Consider the following 18,395-nt stretch of genomic DNA (forward strand, 5'->3'; position numbering starts at 1 on the left):
GTTGCTTTAGTCTTTGTTTCTAAGCTGGTCTTCTACAGATGGATTATGATTTCTCTCAGGGAGCTCCTTGGTTTGTTCTTTATTTCTAATTTCTCTCTCCTCAAGCTGCACCATATAAATCAGCAGAATCCCAACCCTCCATAATTGCTTACATTGTCCCAGCAAAAGTCCATATGTATTTCCAGGACAAACTTTCCATAAAAATTTAGTCAAGTTACATATGAAAATCATTTCAAATAACATTCTATGATGTAGAAAACTCATTCATTTTTATTACTAAACAAAACTCTAAATAACATTAGCTAGCTACTATAGTTATTCAAAACAAGAAGCTGGGAATATTTTTGTTGTTGTTCTGTGGAAGATGATTTAGATATGGAAATAATTATAGAAAGAATATGTTCTCATCTAGAACAGGAAAATATATAATAGGAATATTGTAATATAATCTTTACTATTGGTTTCCCAAACCCATACATATGAACATTATTATTTCTGCTCTAAAGACACAAATTTGTTTCATTTTAAGCATCTTAATATCTGGTTACTTATGGAGGAAAACATTGAAATTGTGGTTTTCACAAATGAATTTAAAAGTTTCACAACTTTCCAAACAGAATAATTTATTTTTCTGTCCTTAAACTGTGAATGGCTGAATGATTTTACCAAGATGAGCAGATGAGCACAAAGTATATCCAGAAAACTGGATTCTAATGATCTTTTAGTTATAGAACTCTGTATTCAGTTACCTTAAAAAAAGAAGAGAGAAAGAAAGGAAGAGAGAAAGAAAGGAAGAAAGAAGAAGTGAAGAAAGAAAGCAAGAAAGGAAGGAAGGGAGGGAGGAAGAAAAGTAGGAAGGAAGGAAGGGAGAAAAAAAAGAACAGAAAAGAAACTTGTGTGATCCATCCTTGTCACAGAAGAACCCAAGAGAGAATCTCTCATTACCAATACAACTCTAAGATGACAAATTGTCTTTCAAGCTGGTACAGATTATTCCTCAAGGTCTTCCATATCCCCCAGAATATAAGATAATCCTATAGACAAATAATAGAGAAAACGCTTCTGGCCATTGTTAGTAATACTTCTTGATGGCCACCATTAAGATCCAAAGGGAACGAACCTTCATGAAAACACATCACTGTTTGAAAATTTTAAAATAACCTAACAATTTTTTTCAGCTTGAAAAGAGAATTTACAGCCTTACTTATTTATTTGGCATTGACATAAAACTCGAGTCTTGTGCATACTAAGAAAACACTCTTATGATGAGCTACATAATCAGTTTTTTTGTTTGGTTGAATTTTTCTTTGGGTCTCCATCTCACAAATAACAACATGAAGACATTGTTAACTGTGAAAGCTCAAGGTTTAGTTTAAGCTTGTTCCCAGCAAGCTCTTATAACTTAAATTTGCCTGTTTTTATTAATCTACCTCCTACCAGTGGCTTTACTTTTCCTTTATTCTGGATGGTTGGTGTGTTCCTCTTCTCTCTGGTGTCTCTGCCTTTCTTCTTCCCAGTGTTCCTCTCTCTCCCCAGAAGTCCCACCTATTCTCTCCTGCCTAGAGATTGGCCATTCAGCTCTTTATTAAACCAATCACAGTGGCACATCTTTGCACAGTATAAAAAAATATTCTGCAACACTTTTGTCATGTGTTTATTTATTTTTTGTTGTTTTGTTTTGGGATAAAATCTCAGTAGTTAGCCCACACTAACTACTTTACCATACAGGTAAAGGGGCTGCAAGATGTGCCATCACATCCTCCATTTACAAACAGGTTTTAAGGAAATTTAGAGAAGTTGTAAATAATAAAGGATTGCTTGTGTTCTCTCTCTCTCTCTCTCTCTCTCTCTCTCTCTCTCTCTCTCTCTCTCTCTGTCTGTGTGTGTATGAGAGAGAGAGAGAGAGAGAGAGAGAGAGAGAGAGAGTAGAACTAAATGCAGGAATAGGAGAGAGCTATAGGAATGGAAAGGAAGCCTCAGACATAGAGATCAGATACATCCTATGTCCTCTGGTGTGAACAGCAGGGCATGGAAACTCAATCTGTTAGGCAAAGATATGAAATTATTCATACTGTATGTGTGTTTGCACATTATGTACATACCTACTTACATGTGGTATGCATATATAAGTCAAATCACCAATTTCAGTTAACACAATATCATTCAATAAGAATAAAACAGCTCTTGAATATCAGAGACAGAAAAGAGCCCGTGAAATTTATTTAAATCCTTGAAAATTCCCAACCATAAAGAATGGAGCTCCAGAGCTGTCTTTAACATCTTCTAATGGGGGAATGAGAGTAATGCATCACAAGTTTAATTTTCTGTGACAGAAACCCCAGCTCATGCTCTTTTCCTGGGTTTGTTTCTTTTAGAAAAGGGAGTGCCTGACACCATCATTTTATTTTGAACTTGACATGTGAGTATTCTTTATTCTCACTTGCATAGCTCCAACTTAATTGCAACTTTTATAGCACACACTTGATGATGATCAAGACTTTACCCCTTTCTTGATCAAAACTGTCTGGACAGATCCTGAAACAACTTGAAGGAAGTCCCTGAGGCGATAGACTTGGAAGTGATGACTGAAGGCTAGAGCCAAACTTACTGTTTTTCCAAGATGAAATCGAGAGCTTATAAATAGTTTCCCAAAATTGTCCCATCTGGCAAAATGTTTGGTCAAACCTGTGCAGTTTCAGCTTTTCCCTCTTCTTTCCCGGGTGATCTATCCTCATTTCAATTCTTCTCAACCCACTAAACAGATTAGAGAAATCTGCTGTGTGTACTATATTTTGTAGCCATACACCCCACTCTTGCTCTGAAATACATATTTCCCCAGATAAAAAGACCTAAAGCTGATGAGAATTGTCACCTACTATGCTCACTCACAGCCCAGAAAACAGAGCAGGCCAAAACATTGCTGTGAGCTGACATCCATCTCTGTTTCTCAGGTTGGCTACATGTCTTTTCAGGGAATCTTCAGGTTTGTCCTCTCCCCACATTATAGAAATACATTAAAAGGAAATGTTAAGGGTCAATCCCACCCTCAACCCCTGACTCAGACACACTTTCTTTTTCAACAAAAGTGAAAAAAAAATATTGAGTAATTTATCCTGGGAAAACATCTGAATGAATGCATGGGAACTGGACCATTCATTCAATAAGCATTCCTGGATGGCTTACAGAGTGTCATGAAGCAGAAATTACAGAGGAGAGACAATATAGTCTCTGTGTATGGAATTAATGTATGTGGTCAATACATGTGAAGACTAACATACTATCATCTTAGACAGTGGTCAATGCTTGTCTTGCACAGGACAAGAGAGACACAAAGAGTCAGGTGACTTAGGAAATGCATGTTTTGGGGTGGTGGGTATTTTAACTTATACCTGAGCTATGAAGAGGAGTCAGCCATGGGAAGCACAATGGAAAGAACATTCAAGACAGCAGGAAGAGCAATGGCAATGGGAGAATCTTAAAGACTGGGTATATTCACAGGGCAGACCATCAGTGTGTCTTTCTCTTAACAAAAGTCACAAATTGAGAGAGTATGAGGCATCAGGGCATCTGTGTAAAGAGTGTTTCCTTCACAGCCCAGGTATAATAATCATCACTGAGAAAGAAGAGTGAATTTTCAATAAATTGTAGTTAGGGTTTGAATATGAAGTGTGTCCCACAGACTCATGTGTCTGGACACTTGGTTCTAAGGAAACACAGTCATAGGAGGTAGTAGATGTTTCAAGAAATGAAATCTGACTGTCAGAGGTGGGTTTCTGTGTGGGAGGGGAACCTTTAAAAGTATAGCCCAGCCTTAGATCTGTCTGCTTCCTGGTTGATAAGATGTGACCAGCCAAATTAGGTCCCCTCTGACGTGGACTAAGCCCTTCCTGTTAACATGGCTTCCTCAGCAGATGGACTGAAATCTCCTAACACATGAACCAAAATCAGTGCTTCCTTCCTTCAGTGACTTTTTTTATTTTTATTTTGTTATTTTATCACAGTGTGAAGAAAAGTAACTAACACAATGGTATTGGGACACATGGCTTTTCATGATGAAATAAGCACAGTATATCTACCACAGTGTATAAGAATAAGTTCTGTTTTGAGTTTTCGAGACAGGGTCTTTGTGTAGCTTCATAGACCATGCTGGCTTCAAACTCACAGAGATCTGCCTGCCTCTGCCTCTGAGTATTGGGATTAAAGGCATGTGCCACCACCACTCAGCTAAGAATAAGTTCTACATGGATCATAAGCCTCATAAAGTTAGAAGGCAAAAAAAGATATGAGAGAAGGCATTTTCAACACATATAACAAAAGAAGACTCAACATCCCAAATTTATGATTGATAATTACCAATCAGTAAAGCCAATATGCAAACTTAACAGGGAGGAATGAATGGTCCATAAACATAAAATAGTGATCAAAATTACTAATATTGGAGGAACATAAATGAAAAAAAAAAAAGAGGTAAGATGCCCTTTCCCAGTCAGGTCCCTAAGAAAACCTTAATTGTCCTGAATAGCAGATGTTTCTTTCCCCTGCTCTGCTAGTGGGCCTGGGTATTACAATTACTTTAGTATCTGATGAAATGGATTTTTACAAATATGCTTAGAGCTTACATCTTTAGTAATAGCAAAACAAAAAGAAATAAAGGTGTGCACGTGAGATAGATACCTAAAACTTATGGTTATCTAGTGGGATATAGCACTATGTAAGAATTTAAAGAAATGAATGAGATTTATCTTATTGCCTATCCAACCAATTGTCTACCCATGTACCTATATATGTGTCTATGTACATATACATCTGTCAGTCTAGCTTAGCCACTTGTGGCTTTTCGGCAAACTGTAACTAGATTGTGATGCATTTGTTGTTGTTGTTATTATTATTATTATTATATTATTATTATTTGCACAGCCTGTAAACTATGAGTGCTTTCAAAGTTTTAAGTGGACAACAATTTAAAGAAATTTTATTATACATAAAAATTGTATGGAATTTCAATTTTTGTGTTCCTACATAAAATGTTCTTGAAATTCAGCCACGCTCACTTTCTTCTGTACTGTCTGTGGTTCTACTACACTCCGAGTATAGGACAGAGCAGCTAAACAAAGAACTGTGGGGATTGCAGTACCTAAAACATTTATGGTCTGGTTCTTGACAGATGCATAACCCAGATATATATTGTTCATGAAATTATTTGTGTGTCTGAGTGTTCACAGAGGCCAGAGGAAGATGTCAGCTGTCCTCTTTACTTGCTCTTTACCTTAGTTTTGGAGACAGGCTCTCTCAATGAACCTGAAGCTCAATTGGCTAGACGAGCTAGCCAAAGGATCTTCTTGTTTCTACCTCTTCAGTGCTGGGATGATATGGACATGTCACTTCACCTATCCTTTACATAGCTGAGGAGGATCAAGTTCTGTTCTTTATGGCTGCATGGCTAGCACTTTGTTGACTGAGAGATCTCTTTCATGCCAGGATTATTTTAAAACATACACATACACACAATTCATGATGGTGACACAACAGGGGAGGAAAAGTTGGGATGGGTAGAAAAGGAATTGTGTTGTTTATGAATTGAGAAATCTGTGCTATTACCAATTCTGCCTGGTGTTTATTTGTTTGCTATATCATATTTGTACTTTTCTATACTAACGTTGTTCTTCATGATAGAAAAATTCTACCATATATATATGCACACCTTCTTTACACAAATTCTTCTGTTGATGGACAGTTAGGTTAATTCTATAACTTAGCTATTTTATTGTACTCCAGAATGTACAAGTATCTTTGTGCTATATTGGCCTGTAGTCCTTTGGGTGAATACCTATGAGTGGTACAAACTTAGTCCTATGATAGATGTATTTTCAGTTATTGAAGGAACCCCCATACTGGTTTCCATAGTGACTGAATTAATTTATATTCTCATCAACAGTGGTTTTTCTATTGAAGTTTTGTCTTCTGTTTATTGACTTGGGAGTTCTTTTATATATTAATTATATTGTTAGTTCTCTTGAAAAGAAATCACACAGTATTTCATTATTTATTAACTTTGTAAATAGTCTACTGCAACTTAGAAAACTTTAAATTGCATATAGTCACTTGGAAAGTATTTCCTGTCTTTGGGCTTTGTTTCATCTGTCATTTATAATCTGTTAGAAAGTTATAACCAGGTGGTGGCGGCGTATGACTTTAATCCCAGTACTCAGGAGGCAGAGGCAGGAGCATCTCTGTGAGTTCAAAGCCAGCTTGGTCTACAAAGCTACATAGAGAAACCCTGTTTTGAAGAAAGAAAGAAAGAAAGAAAGAAAGAAAGAAAGAAAGAAAGAAAGAAAGAAGAAAGAAAAAAGAAAGAAAGAGAAAAGAAAGGGAGGGAGGAAGGAAGGAAGGAAGGAAGGAAGGAAGGAAGAAAGAAAGAAAGGTTTGTGGAGTAGGCAATGCTCTGGGGTGACCAGGTAACTTCCTTCTCCTTCAAAGGACATGAAGCCTGCCCTAAATATTCTGCCTTGTCCTTAGTGCAGCAGTCAGGGTTGGGTTTGGATTCAGGTGGAGCATAGAGCCCACTTTGTCTGTGATGATTAGGGAAGAAGTTAATACAGCAGCTGAAAGGCTTGTAAACCCTGGGAAAGAGAGGTGCTTCCATGGATCAAGGAATCTAGAAGTGTGGGGATCATGTAACATGATCTCAGCCTATCAGAGCACACCAGAGACATGAGTGTCAGGGCAGCATCTGGGAGTGGCTAGACTGAGGAAACATCACATCTGCCACCACTGAATCCCATGAGTCTACCTGCAGGTGGTGCCAGAAAGTAGCAGGCTCCCTGTTCCCCTCTTATTGTTCATCCTGAATCTTGTTCATAAGGAAGTCCTAGAAATGTGTTTTCCAGGATTCAGTTCCTGCCATAAAAGGAGAGACTAGAAGTGTGGAAATAGTGATGAGTAGTGGGAGTTATTGTCTGGGGCTACTTTTCACTAAAGGTCAGATCAATTGAATGAAAGCCATTTTCCAAGTATGGAAGGCTTATTGAGCACCAGTATGTGGTATATAGCATTACACCCAGAGTCATGCCAAATGGTATGAAACAATGTTCTGAAGGGGAAGATGTGACATTAGGAGAAATCACTTTCAGCACTAACCAAATGTGTTACTTAAGTGAAATTTACAATGGTTGGGTTCTGTGTGTTGCAATGGAAGTTGACCCTAGAGCCTCACATAAGCCAGGTAAAGTCTCTATCAATGGATTCTAGTCTCAGCTTCCTCTTTACTTTTTATTTTGAGAAAGTCTCACCAGGAGTGGTATCACTGGATCCCGAGGCAGCTGATGTTCATAGTGGCTGCAGCATTTTACATTCTCACCAGGAATGTATGTGATCTTCATTTCTCATGCATTCTTGCCAGCATTTGCCATCTGTATTCCTGATGACAGCCATCTGGCTAGTGTGACATGAAATCTTGGTGCAGTTGTAATTTGATTTTTTTCTTATGGTTAAAGATGTAGAATTTGTTTTCAAATGCTCATTGGCCATCTTTATTTTGCCTTTCAAGAGCTGTCTGTTCAGTTAATTAGATTATTTGTTGGTCAAATTTGTTTTTCTCTTGTGAAACAGAGTTTTTATTTTTATTCAACTGTTTTGAAATGTGTTACTATTGTGTATGCAGATGATGTACGTGTGTGGGCTCCCGAGTGGAAGAAGGCAGCTCTGTGCAGTAAGTTCTCTTGCCCCACTATTATGTGGACTCCAGGGCTTGAGTGTAAGAACTCAGGCTTCTGTGACTGGCAGACTAGCACCTTCCCCAGTGAGCCACATCACTAGCTCCAAACAGAATTTTTAACAAAACTAACAGAAAAATAAAAGAGGCCCAAGAGAAGGCACCCATTCATTTATAGATTCAGGCCCCATAAAAGTACTAAACTGAAAGCTGTAGTATTTATGCACAGAACCTGGTACAGAGCCATGTAGGCCCTGTGACTCCTGTTTCAGTTCTGAGTCCGTATGATCTTTAGTCAGTTGACTTAGATGTTCTTGTTCTCCTGGTGTCCTCCATCCTCTGTCTCCCAACTCCTTCTGCCTCCTCTTCTACAGGGTTCCCTGAACTCTGTGGGGAGGGATTTGGTGGAGACATCTCATTTAGAGTGTGCATTCCAAGTTCTTTCTCTCTGCTTAATGTTTGGCTGTGGGTCTCTGTATCTGCTGCAGCAGGAGGCCTATCTGATGATGGCTGACTAAGGCATAAATATATGAGTAGCAGAATATCATAAGGAGACATTTTATTACCATTTTTTTAAAGACCAGTAGTATTTGGGTTTACCCAGATAACCAGAGGCTATCTGGACTCTGGTTCCTGGTCACCCAAACAGTGTCAGGTATGGGTTTCATCTCATGGAGTGGGCTTAAAATCAGATCAGACCTCAGTTGGTTACTCACACAAGATTTGTGCTACCATTGCCCTCGCATAGTTTGCAAATAGGACAGATTGTAGATAAAAGGTTTCATGGTTGAGTTGGTGTTTACTTTTCTCTTTTGGTAGCATATAGAGTAGCTTTCCATGTCATAGACTCTAGAAAGTTCTGTGTAGGCACAAGCTCATTCTTTCCATGTTCAGTGAGTTGTATGAGCATTGCTTTCTACAATAGGGCCTGGCCTTCAGTTTGTGGACCCAAACAGAATTCCTAAAAGATGACTTGTGGATGCTCAGGATCAGTGAAAGAATAACACACTCACATCAGAACAGATCAGGAGAAATTGAGACTGATGCAGTAGGAATCTTCTCTATGATACTGCTTGGATTGAAAATGGAATCAACAAAACTCATTTATTGGTATTTTTCAACTACAAAAAACTTGTTTCTACAAATAACCATAGTTTACTCTCTTATCATCCATCATTCAGCTCAACCTATAGTAGCAAAAAAAAAAAAAAAAAAAAAAAAAAAAAAAAACAAAAAAACAAAAACAAAAACAAAAACAAAAAACAAACAAACAAAAAAAAAACCACCAAAAAACTTAGCAGGCACCCACAGACTCACACCATTCAGTCCCACAAACCCACAAAACAAAGCCAGGCTTGGAACTGGAATTATTTTCCTCATAATTTTCTTACTTCCTTACAGAAGCCTGATTCTCTTAAGTCCTTTGGGGATCTTTTTTAACTATGAATGTTTGAGTTGCCAGTCTCCTGACTTTTTACTATGTTAGAAGTTTCAAAGCCGCTCCAGTACTTTCTCCCCATGCTTAATCAAAGCCACATTGATGATCTCCTGAGGTGTCACATATTTTATTCCCCAGTCCCACAAATCACTAATAATAGCCTACTATGCTTGTGCTTCTGTGAGTTCCTTTCCATTTCTCAGATGTAGTTTGACTTTCTGAGTTTCTAATAAGATGTTTTTAAAGAATTATGGACATTTGGTCAGATTACTAGAAGATTCTGCTTAATATGACTGTCAATTTATAAATACTCCTATGTCAACTGCTGCTTATGATCTTGGTGACTTTTGATCAGCTGCAAAGTGGCAGATCAGCTGCAAAAGGACTGAGAATTCCCAGAAGTTGAACAAATCAGCCAAGATCAGTTAGTGGAGGCACGATCCCGTGACTTTGAGTTTTTTGGTCACCCATGCCACCTAGACACAAATGGCAGTGTTTGGGAATTCCATTTCAGGCCTAAAGCTGCAAGATGTTGTAATTCTTTGCCAGTTGTGTGCATTTGGGTGAAATTTTCCAGAACTTGTCTTTTAAAAATACACCAGAAACATCAAAGCTAAGGTTTTTGAAAAGGAAATTCATGATTTTCTACTAACATGTCACAGTGTAAATTTTAGATTCAGATTGAATACATTATTCTTTATAAAAAATGCCTATAGTAATGAGTAAACTCAGCTGAAGTCTTAATTAGATGTTTACTTTGGCCTTACCTAATAGGACTTAAAATTTCATTTTGTAATGTATTTATTTGAGAGGCAAGGAAGAAAAATAAAAATTGGCATGAGAGAAAACACATGCAGGTAAAATGGTTTAGGACAAATGTCCTTAGGAATTCCTTAGCTATTACTATGGAGCACCTTGGATTGGAGCAGATGAAGTCACATGGCGAGTCAGTTGACTATGATCAAGGGTGAAAGGAATGATCACTGCTTTTGATCAGGACCTGAAGTGTGTTACACTTGGGCTGAATTTCTCTGTATCTAGCCTCCATCAGGCTGAGATCTAAAAAGGCAATGGAAGATTGTGGTAGTGTGGACAGGTGCTACTCAGGTAAAAGCCAAGCCCTGAGCATCCCTTCATGATGGATTCTGATGCATGCCCCGACACTTGGTGCTCATTTGGCCAGAAAGAAGGGTATTTGCTTTTAATATTTAATTTTAGTATGTGATGTATGTGTGTTTATGCATGGGTGAGTACCACCTGTGTTCATGGGTGTTGAAGAAGTCCAGAAGACAATACTGGATCTCCTGAACTTGAAGTTATAGGTAGTTGATTGTGAGTGGCCCACGTGTGTAATGTGAGGTTTTTGGCCCAGCAGGTCCCTCAGACCTTGAGCCCCCAAATAAACACACAGATACTATATTAGTTATGAAACTGTTGACTGGTGACTAGCATTTCCTATTGGCTAGCACTGTCATAATTATTAACCCATTTCTATCAATCTATATATTGCCATGAGGCTGTGCCCTACCCAGTTATGCCCAATATGGTGTTACTCCTCCTGCACCCTATATGATGACTGCTCACTGTTTCCTCAGAGAAGAGAGCTATTTCATGTGTGTCTCTGCTTATATTCTGATTATGCCCAGCTATGTCACTGCTTGCCTGTCTGTACAGACCTCCAGACTTCTATGGTTAGCTAGTAACAGTTTCTATCCAGCTACATCACTTCCTGGGATCACATAATGACTCCTCTCTGCCTATACTTCCTAGAATCCTCCATGTCTCCTAGTCCTACTTATCATCCTGCCTGGCCAAACAGTGTTTTATTCATCAACCAATAAGACAAAAATATATACAGAAGAACATTCCTCATCACAAATGGGTGCTGGGAATTGGCTTCTTGTCTTCTGGAGGAGTAACAAGCATTCTTAATGGTTAAGCAATCACTCAAGCCCCGCAGTAAGACTCTTACATGTTTTACTATTGAAAAAAATTTAGTATTCTTTAAAAAAGTGACAATGATCTGGCGTCCTATTAAGACTGACTGATATATACATGCAAGATGCTCAAAGACCACATTATGTGGAAGGTGGAGTTATCTCTGCAATATGTAACGTAAGAAAAAACTTCCTTTAAGTTGTGAGGTATATTATGCATAATTTCATGTTGGATGTGTGTGATGAAAGTCACCCTCATGCAAGCTATTTTTTTCAGAGCTGGGATCAAACCTTGATCCAATGCATGCTAAACAAGCACTCTATAACTAAGCCATATTCCCAGGTTTAAAACATTCTTATAGCTTAGACTTAAAGAGATATTCCTACAATGTATTAAAATTAGTTTTCAAATATATTTAAATAGAACTACAGATATATAGTATACAATGTGACACTTTGAAACATATATATTATATTTACATATCATATATATATTACATTTCTATAATATATATGTACTATAGAAAATCCAAATCAAACTACTTAATGTATCTACCAATGATTTAGTTACTTGTATGTTACTGTGATAAAATACTGTGACCAGAAACAACTTTGGAAAGATAGTTTGTTTTGGCTCATGCTTCCAAAAGAGCAGAGCCTATCATGATAGGGTCCATATGAGAGCAAGAGCAGTAAATTAATTGACTGGGTTTCATTTACCCATAGGGAACAGGGGTAGGGCAGGACTGGAAGTAGGCTGTAGCTATTAATCCTCAAAGCATTCCCCCAGTGACATCCCTTCTCTATCAAGAAGAAATGTACTTCTTAGTGTACTATAAACTCTCCAAACATTGCCACCATCTTGGAACCAAGTGTTTAAATACATAAGCCTAAGACAGACATTTCTTATTTAAACAACAATTACCTAACATTATTAACATTTTTCTATTGATAATAACATTCAAAATCTATTCTTTTAGAATCTCCCGTATATAATATATCATTAAAAACTATTGGTGAAATACTGTATGATAAATCTTCAGAATGTATGCAACTTGTCACCTTTTGATCATGCATCCATAGTACCTTCTAACAAACACCATGTGCTTCTGTAAGTTTGGTTTCTTTATATTCCACACACAGTTGTGCTCATGCACTGTGTGTGTGTGTGTGCCTGAGAGAGAGAGAGAGACTAATATAAGATGCTACAGATCCATCCATGCTTGCAAATAATAGGATTTTCTTCTTTTACCAAGTCAAATAATCTACTGTGTTTTTGAACCACATTTCTTATTCATTCTTCTACTGGTGTACAATAAAGAGGACTCCATATCTTGGCTATTGTGAGTTATGTCATCATGAACATGGAGTAAGGCTAGCTCATCAACATACTCCTTTTGGGGGGTGCAGACATTGTAGGAGGGGCTTCTGGATCATGTAGTAGTTCTATTTTAAATTCTAAAAGGACTTGCATATTATTTTCCATGGCTAGTGGACCAGTGTATATCCATACCCACCTTGTATAAAGGTTTCTTATCTCACATTCTCACCAATTTGCTTTAGTCTTTTTAGTAATACCCTTTTTCCTCCTGAGGTAAATTGATATTTCACTATGTTATGAATTTTCACTTCATGATGACTAGTATATGGAACACATTTTCATTTTTATATCTTCTTTTGAACACATTGTCATTTTTATATCTTTTGAGAAATTCTTGGTCAGGTCCTTTGTTCAGTTTTTTAATTGGCATTATTTCTGTCTTGCTATTGAGTTGTTTGAATTTCTTATTCAATTAAGATAGTCCCTTATCAGATGTTTTCCAATATTTTCTTCAACACCATAGCTTGTCTCTTCACTGTATTTTGATAAAATTCTATTGTCTATTTTTGCTTTGGGGTCATGTCCAAAAAAATTCTTTGCTGAGACCAATGCCATAAACTTTTTCCTTTATATTCTTCCTTGTGGTTTACAGTTCTAATGTATTTTGACTGGGTTTTGTACATGGGTTTGTATAGGATAAGGGTGTAACTTCTTTCTTCTACATGTATGTAGTTGTTTCAACCATTTATTTAGTAGCTATTCTGCTGTATGTCCTTAATACCTTTGTTGAACGTCAGCTAGAGAAACTGAAAATATGTGAGTTTATCTCTGCACTCTCTCTCTTATTCTATTGCTCCTTGTGCTTATTTTAAATGATTTTAAATGATTTCTATGATTATTTAGTGTATCATATTTTAAAGTGAAGTACAGCAATGTCTCTAGGTTTGTTCATTTTTTTTATGATTACTTTGGCTATGTGGGGATCTTTGTTATTTGTTATGAAAATTTCTTTCTGTGAAGAACCTCATTAGAGATTTTATAGGGATTGTATCAAGTCTGTAATAATGTTGATTATCATGTTCACTTTAACACTAGAAATTTTTCCAACATGGGATATCTTTTCCACTGTTTTTTTGTCTTCATCAGTTTCATTCGTCAATATTGTATGGTTTTTACATGTTAATATTTTACTTTTGCTACAAATTTATTACAGAAATTTTGATGTTATTGTGCTTTATTGTTTTCTTTAATTCATTCACAGATCTTCCTAAGTTACAATAAAGGTACTGATATTTGTAGATGTCAAGAGTTTCCTTATACAGCCCAAGCTGGTTTTGAAAATTCTATGTAGCATAGGTTGTATCAAATTCTTCTGCTTCAGCTTCCCTCAGGGATGGATTATAAATTTATGCCACCATATTCATTTCTTATTTCTCTCTCTCTTCCTCTTTCTCTCTCCTTTCTTTCTGTGTGTGTGTGCATGTGTGTTGCAAGGTTCACATATTCAGAACAAGCACTCTGTCATTTAGCTATATCCCTAGGCCTCCAATTTTTCTTTGCTAATTTTATATCCTTCAGTTTTATGAAAAACATTTTTGAAACCAAATTTCTCTGTGTAACAGTCCTGACTGGACTGGAACTTTCTTTGTAGACCAGGATGACCTTGAACTTACAGAAATCTTCCTGCTTCTGCCTCCTGAATGCTGAAATTAAAGTTGTGTACCACCACTACCTGGCTTAAAACTTTATTTCTATTTTTCTCTGGAGCATCTAGTATTTTCCACATATAACACTGTATTATCTGCACAGAGAATTATTTTTCTTCCTTTCTGATGCCCTTTCCTGTCTTATAACCCTAGATATTTCTAATATTTTGTTAGAATATATGTGGACAAGGTGGGGTCTTTGGAGATGGCTTAGCAGTTTAGAGCATTTTCTCATTTTGCAGAGGACCCAGGTTCAGTTTATAGTACCCAAACGAGGAAGCCCACAACTGTTTATAACTCCAGTTCCAGGGACTCTGATGCCATTCTCCAGCCTCTGAGGGCACTGTTCACAAACAGGCACACACACATACACATAAATAAACTAAAAGAGAGGGTATCCTTTCTTCTTTTTGATCTATGTATGGTTTTAACTTTACACCATAGAGTATGGCATCAACTTGTGATATATGGCTTCTGTTGTGTTCTTCCTACTATCCCTAATATTGAGAGTTTTGAACATGATAGAATGTTGAACATTGGCAATGATGTCTCCACATATAAAATGATTGCATGGGTTTCTTTCCTTGCAGGGTCTTTGTTTGGTTTAGATATCAGGATAATTCTGCCCCTTGAAATATTTTCCTCTCTTTCAACTCTTTAGACAAGTTTGAGAAAGAGTGGCATTCATTCTGTTGCCTTAATATATATATAAATGTATTGTTGTAATTTTCATTGGCTGCCATACTTGATAAACTATTCATCATTCATCATTCTTGTCAGACAACAGGAAAATCAGAGTTAATGGAACCAAAGAACCTATAGAGTTTAAATCAAACCAATGGTTTGGAGCAACAGTGAGAGCTCACAAAGGAAAAGTCGTGGTGAGTATGAATGGTTTGGGGAACTGTTTGCATCACACAATTTAATGTGTGACTTATGGAGACACTTTTCTAGAGGGATGTGATAGTAGACCTCATGGCTGTTTAAAAAATAGTGCTGTGTAAAATCAGACAGTTAGTGTTTGAAATTAAAGAATCCTTTTTTTTTTTTTTTTTTTTTTTTTTTATAAACGTACTCAAAGCTATAGGAAATGAAGCCCCTTTTCCTAAAATCCCAGCTATTTGCAAACACTGTAAAAATTACTAGGAAAGTTGCAAAGTTTAAAGCTACACCCTAAGGGGGTAAACACCTTATTATTAAAGATCAGAAATTGAACCAGTCTTGGGAAATGACTCTGGGGTTGTTTAAATGTTCATCTACTGGGGGGTGGGTCTTTTTTTTTTTTTTTTTTAGAACAGTAGGAATGTTTTTTCTTAATATTAAGACCTTTAAAAACTACCAGCTAACCAATGTTTCTGAATTCATTAATGGTTTTTAAAGTAAACAATCCCACTTTTAGGTTGGGATCTCTCAGATCACAAATACTATATGACTTTTATTTTATTCCCTTATCATTGTCAATAGGTATATGTATCTAAACTATTGAGAAATGAATGGCTTTTTAAAATATCTGGAGGGCTTGGATTTTGCACGTGTGTGTGTGTGTGTGTGTGTGTTGTGAAAGGGCTCAATGCAGTTGTTGGACACAGGCCATGAAAGAGAGTATTAAATCTATTTGTTTTTTGTAGTTCTGATTCTGCCACATATTTTTCATTTTTGGTGGTGGATAAATGCCTGAAAATATATTTAATAGTCAAAAGTGTAAAACCCAATGTGAAGCTCCATAGCTCCCAAATGGCTACTCTAGCTGAGATGTATAGACTTTGAGTCTGGTTAATTTTGGTGTATAATGTTTATTTACAAGATGTTTTATACTGAAGTTTATAAACAGGTTAATTAAAAGAAGACAAAATCAGATCATGCCACGAATTAAGCACACTTCTCTTATTATTGTTTAAATTAGCTTTTGCTGGCAAAACTCCTGATATTAAGCAAGTTAATTTGAAGTCTGTCCTCTCATTTCACACTAACATATTCCTTTAAATGCATCACAAGGCATACTTTAACAAGTATGGTTTTGATTTCACCAGAGTCCTAAAATTAGAACATGTAAGTCATCAAATAAGTATCTGATATAACAAATTACATACCATAAAATCAAAGATGTAAGAACTAATGCATAATAACCTGATATACAAACTGTGTTTCAACTTTTATCTAGAGGATATGGATTTAATTTCATTTAGCACTAATTTATTTATTAAGGAGATTTTACATGCAAAGCTCCATGTTTAGTGTAGCCAGCAGTTAAATAAATTCTAAGAAAGGCTTTAATGTGTGAGTAAATGTTTTCATAGTATGCATTCTTCTCAAATTTTCCATTCTATATTTTACCTGGAAATAATCATGGAGTGTTTTATTTATGTCCTGAAGGATTTTTGCCATTTTAGAATTGAACATGTATTTATGGAATGATTAGAGTAGTTCATCTCCCTCTTGAAGGTTATCTGTGGCCACTGGAGTTTATCAGAATACATTTCTCCAAAGCAAACAGAACCACAGTTTTTGGGTTTCTTGCCAGTGGTCACATGTCTTAGAAATGTGCATGTGTTATTGTGTCTGCCCTTTTGAATGCTTGCTGATCCACAATGCTCTTTGACCTCCAGTTTTTCCAAGGATAAAAACAGTTACATCTGAGCTATGCCTACACAGCAGTCATTGTTTAAAAATTCATAAGATGGAATTTCAGTGATATACTAGGCAGACCACAAAACAAAGGTATTAAACTGCATGAATATTTGAAAGCTATTTTTAAGTATTAACAACCAGACAAAGGAAATGGTGAGTTATTTTAGGACATAGTGTCAGGTCATTCACCACTTGAATGTCATTTGCTGTTACAGAGACCCATTTTTTTAAAAGGAATAAATAGAAAATGTGAATTTTTGGCTTTTAGGAAATTATTTTCCTTCATCAGTTTACCTTTTATTTAATCAAAAATTCTACCATGGGTAGGATCATACATCTATGCATAGATTTTACAGTTTTTCAATGAATTAATATTAAAAATTAGTTGGAGGTCAATTAGTTCACTTAACAATTTAATATAATTACCTATAACTTTTGTTACACTAGTTAACAATTCAAATCAAACTATTGTCTAAGAAACCTACATCAAAGCTGTATGTTTTGCCTTTGATTTCCACAGGCCTGTGCCCCTTTGTATCACTGGAGAACTCTTAAACCTAACCCAGCAAAGGACCCTGTTGGCACATGCTACGTAGCAATTCAGAATTTCAGTGCTTACGCTGAGCACTCTCCTTGCCGCAACAGTAAGTTGTTTTTATTCCTTGAAAGTAAAATTTAGTGTGAAAGCCTCCAAGCTTGAGAGCTGTGGTAGATGATATTCAAGATTCAGAATTCTACTGATCTATTCTAATTTTATTTTTGTATTGGTTAGCTTTATATTGCTGCGTTAAGACACCATGGCCAACTTATAGAAGAAAAGAGTTTATTGGGACTTAGAGTGTCCATGACCATCATGGTGGTGAGCATGGCACCAGAAAGGCATGGTGCTGGAGTAGTAGCTAAGAGATTACAACAGATCCTCGAGTAGGAGGCAGAGAGGAGAACTCTAACTGAGAATGCTTTGGTTTAAAACCTCAAAGCCTTCTCCCAATGGCATAACTCCTTCAATAAGGCCACTCCTCCTAGTCCTTCCCAAACAGTTCCACCAACTGGATACCAAACACTCAAATACATGAGCCTATGAGAGCCATTCTCATTCAAACAACCACAATTTATTTGTTTTTATTTTATTAAATTTATTTATTTTTGTGTATATGTGTACACATACATGCCACAGCACATGTATAGAAGTTGGACAATAAAGGGTTGGTTTTCTCCACTATGTGAGTCTTAGGGATGGAACTCAGGTCATCAGCTTTGGCAATACACACCCACAAATGAGCTGTGTTGCTGGCTTTTCTGTATTTAAAAGTCAACTTTAGATAGTCTTTGGTAGAATAACAGTTGACTTTAGCTGACAATTTTTGTTGAAAATCCCCAATTTGTGTCCCACAAGATGCTGACTTTCAACCGTACTTGTTTATGGAAACAGTAATATTAGTTAGCATGATTGGACAGGAGTCATTTCTGGCTATAGCATCACATAGCTTTTGTTGCTTTGTTTGGCAGCTGCGTACTTGTTATCTGCAAACTATACTTTCTGCTTAAAATGTTGAATCACCTTCAGCCTCAAATGACTCTGTCCACTTAGAGTTCAAATTTCATTTAGCCAACCTGGGGTTCTTCCAGGACAGCATCTTTTCTAGTCTCTTAT

General features: G+C 36.6%; 1 protein-coding gene across 1 annotated transcript in view; it reads left to right on the forward strand.

Moving 5' to 3' along the window:
* The window catches only part of Itga8 (integrin subunit alpha 8), a 169,399-nt gene that overhangs the window by 15,100 nt on the left and 135,904 nt on the right, over positions 1-18,395 (forward strand). The window contains 2 exon segments of the mRNA XM_051205834.1: positions 14,894-14,994; positions 17,262-17,385. Coding sequence (XP_051061791.1) covers positions 14,894-14,994; positions 17,262-17,385 — 225 coding nt within the window.

Source organism: Phodopus roborovskii, unplaced genomic scaffold (genome assembly GCF_943737965.1).
Source record: "Phodopus roborovskii unplaced genomic scaffold, PHOROB, whole genome shotgun sequence".
Classification (NCBI taxonomy): domain Eukaryota; kingdom Metazoa; phylum Chordata; class Mammalia; order Rodentia; family Cricetidae; genus Phodopus; species Phodopus roborovskii.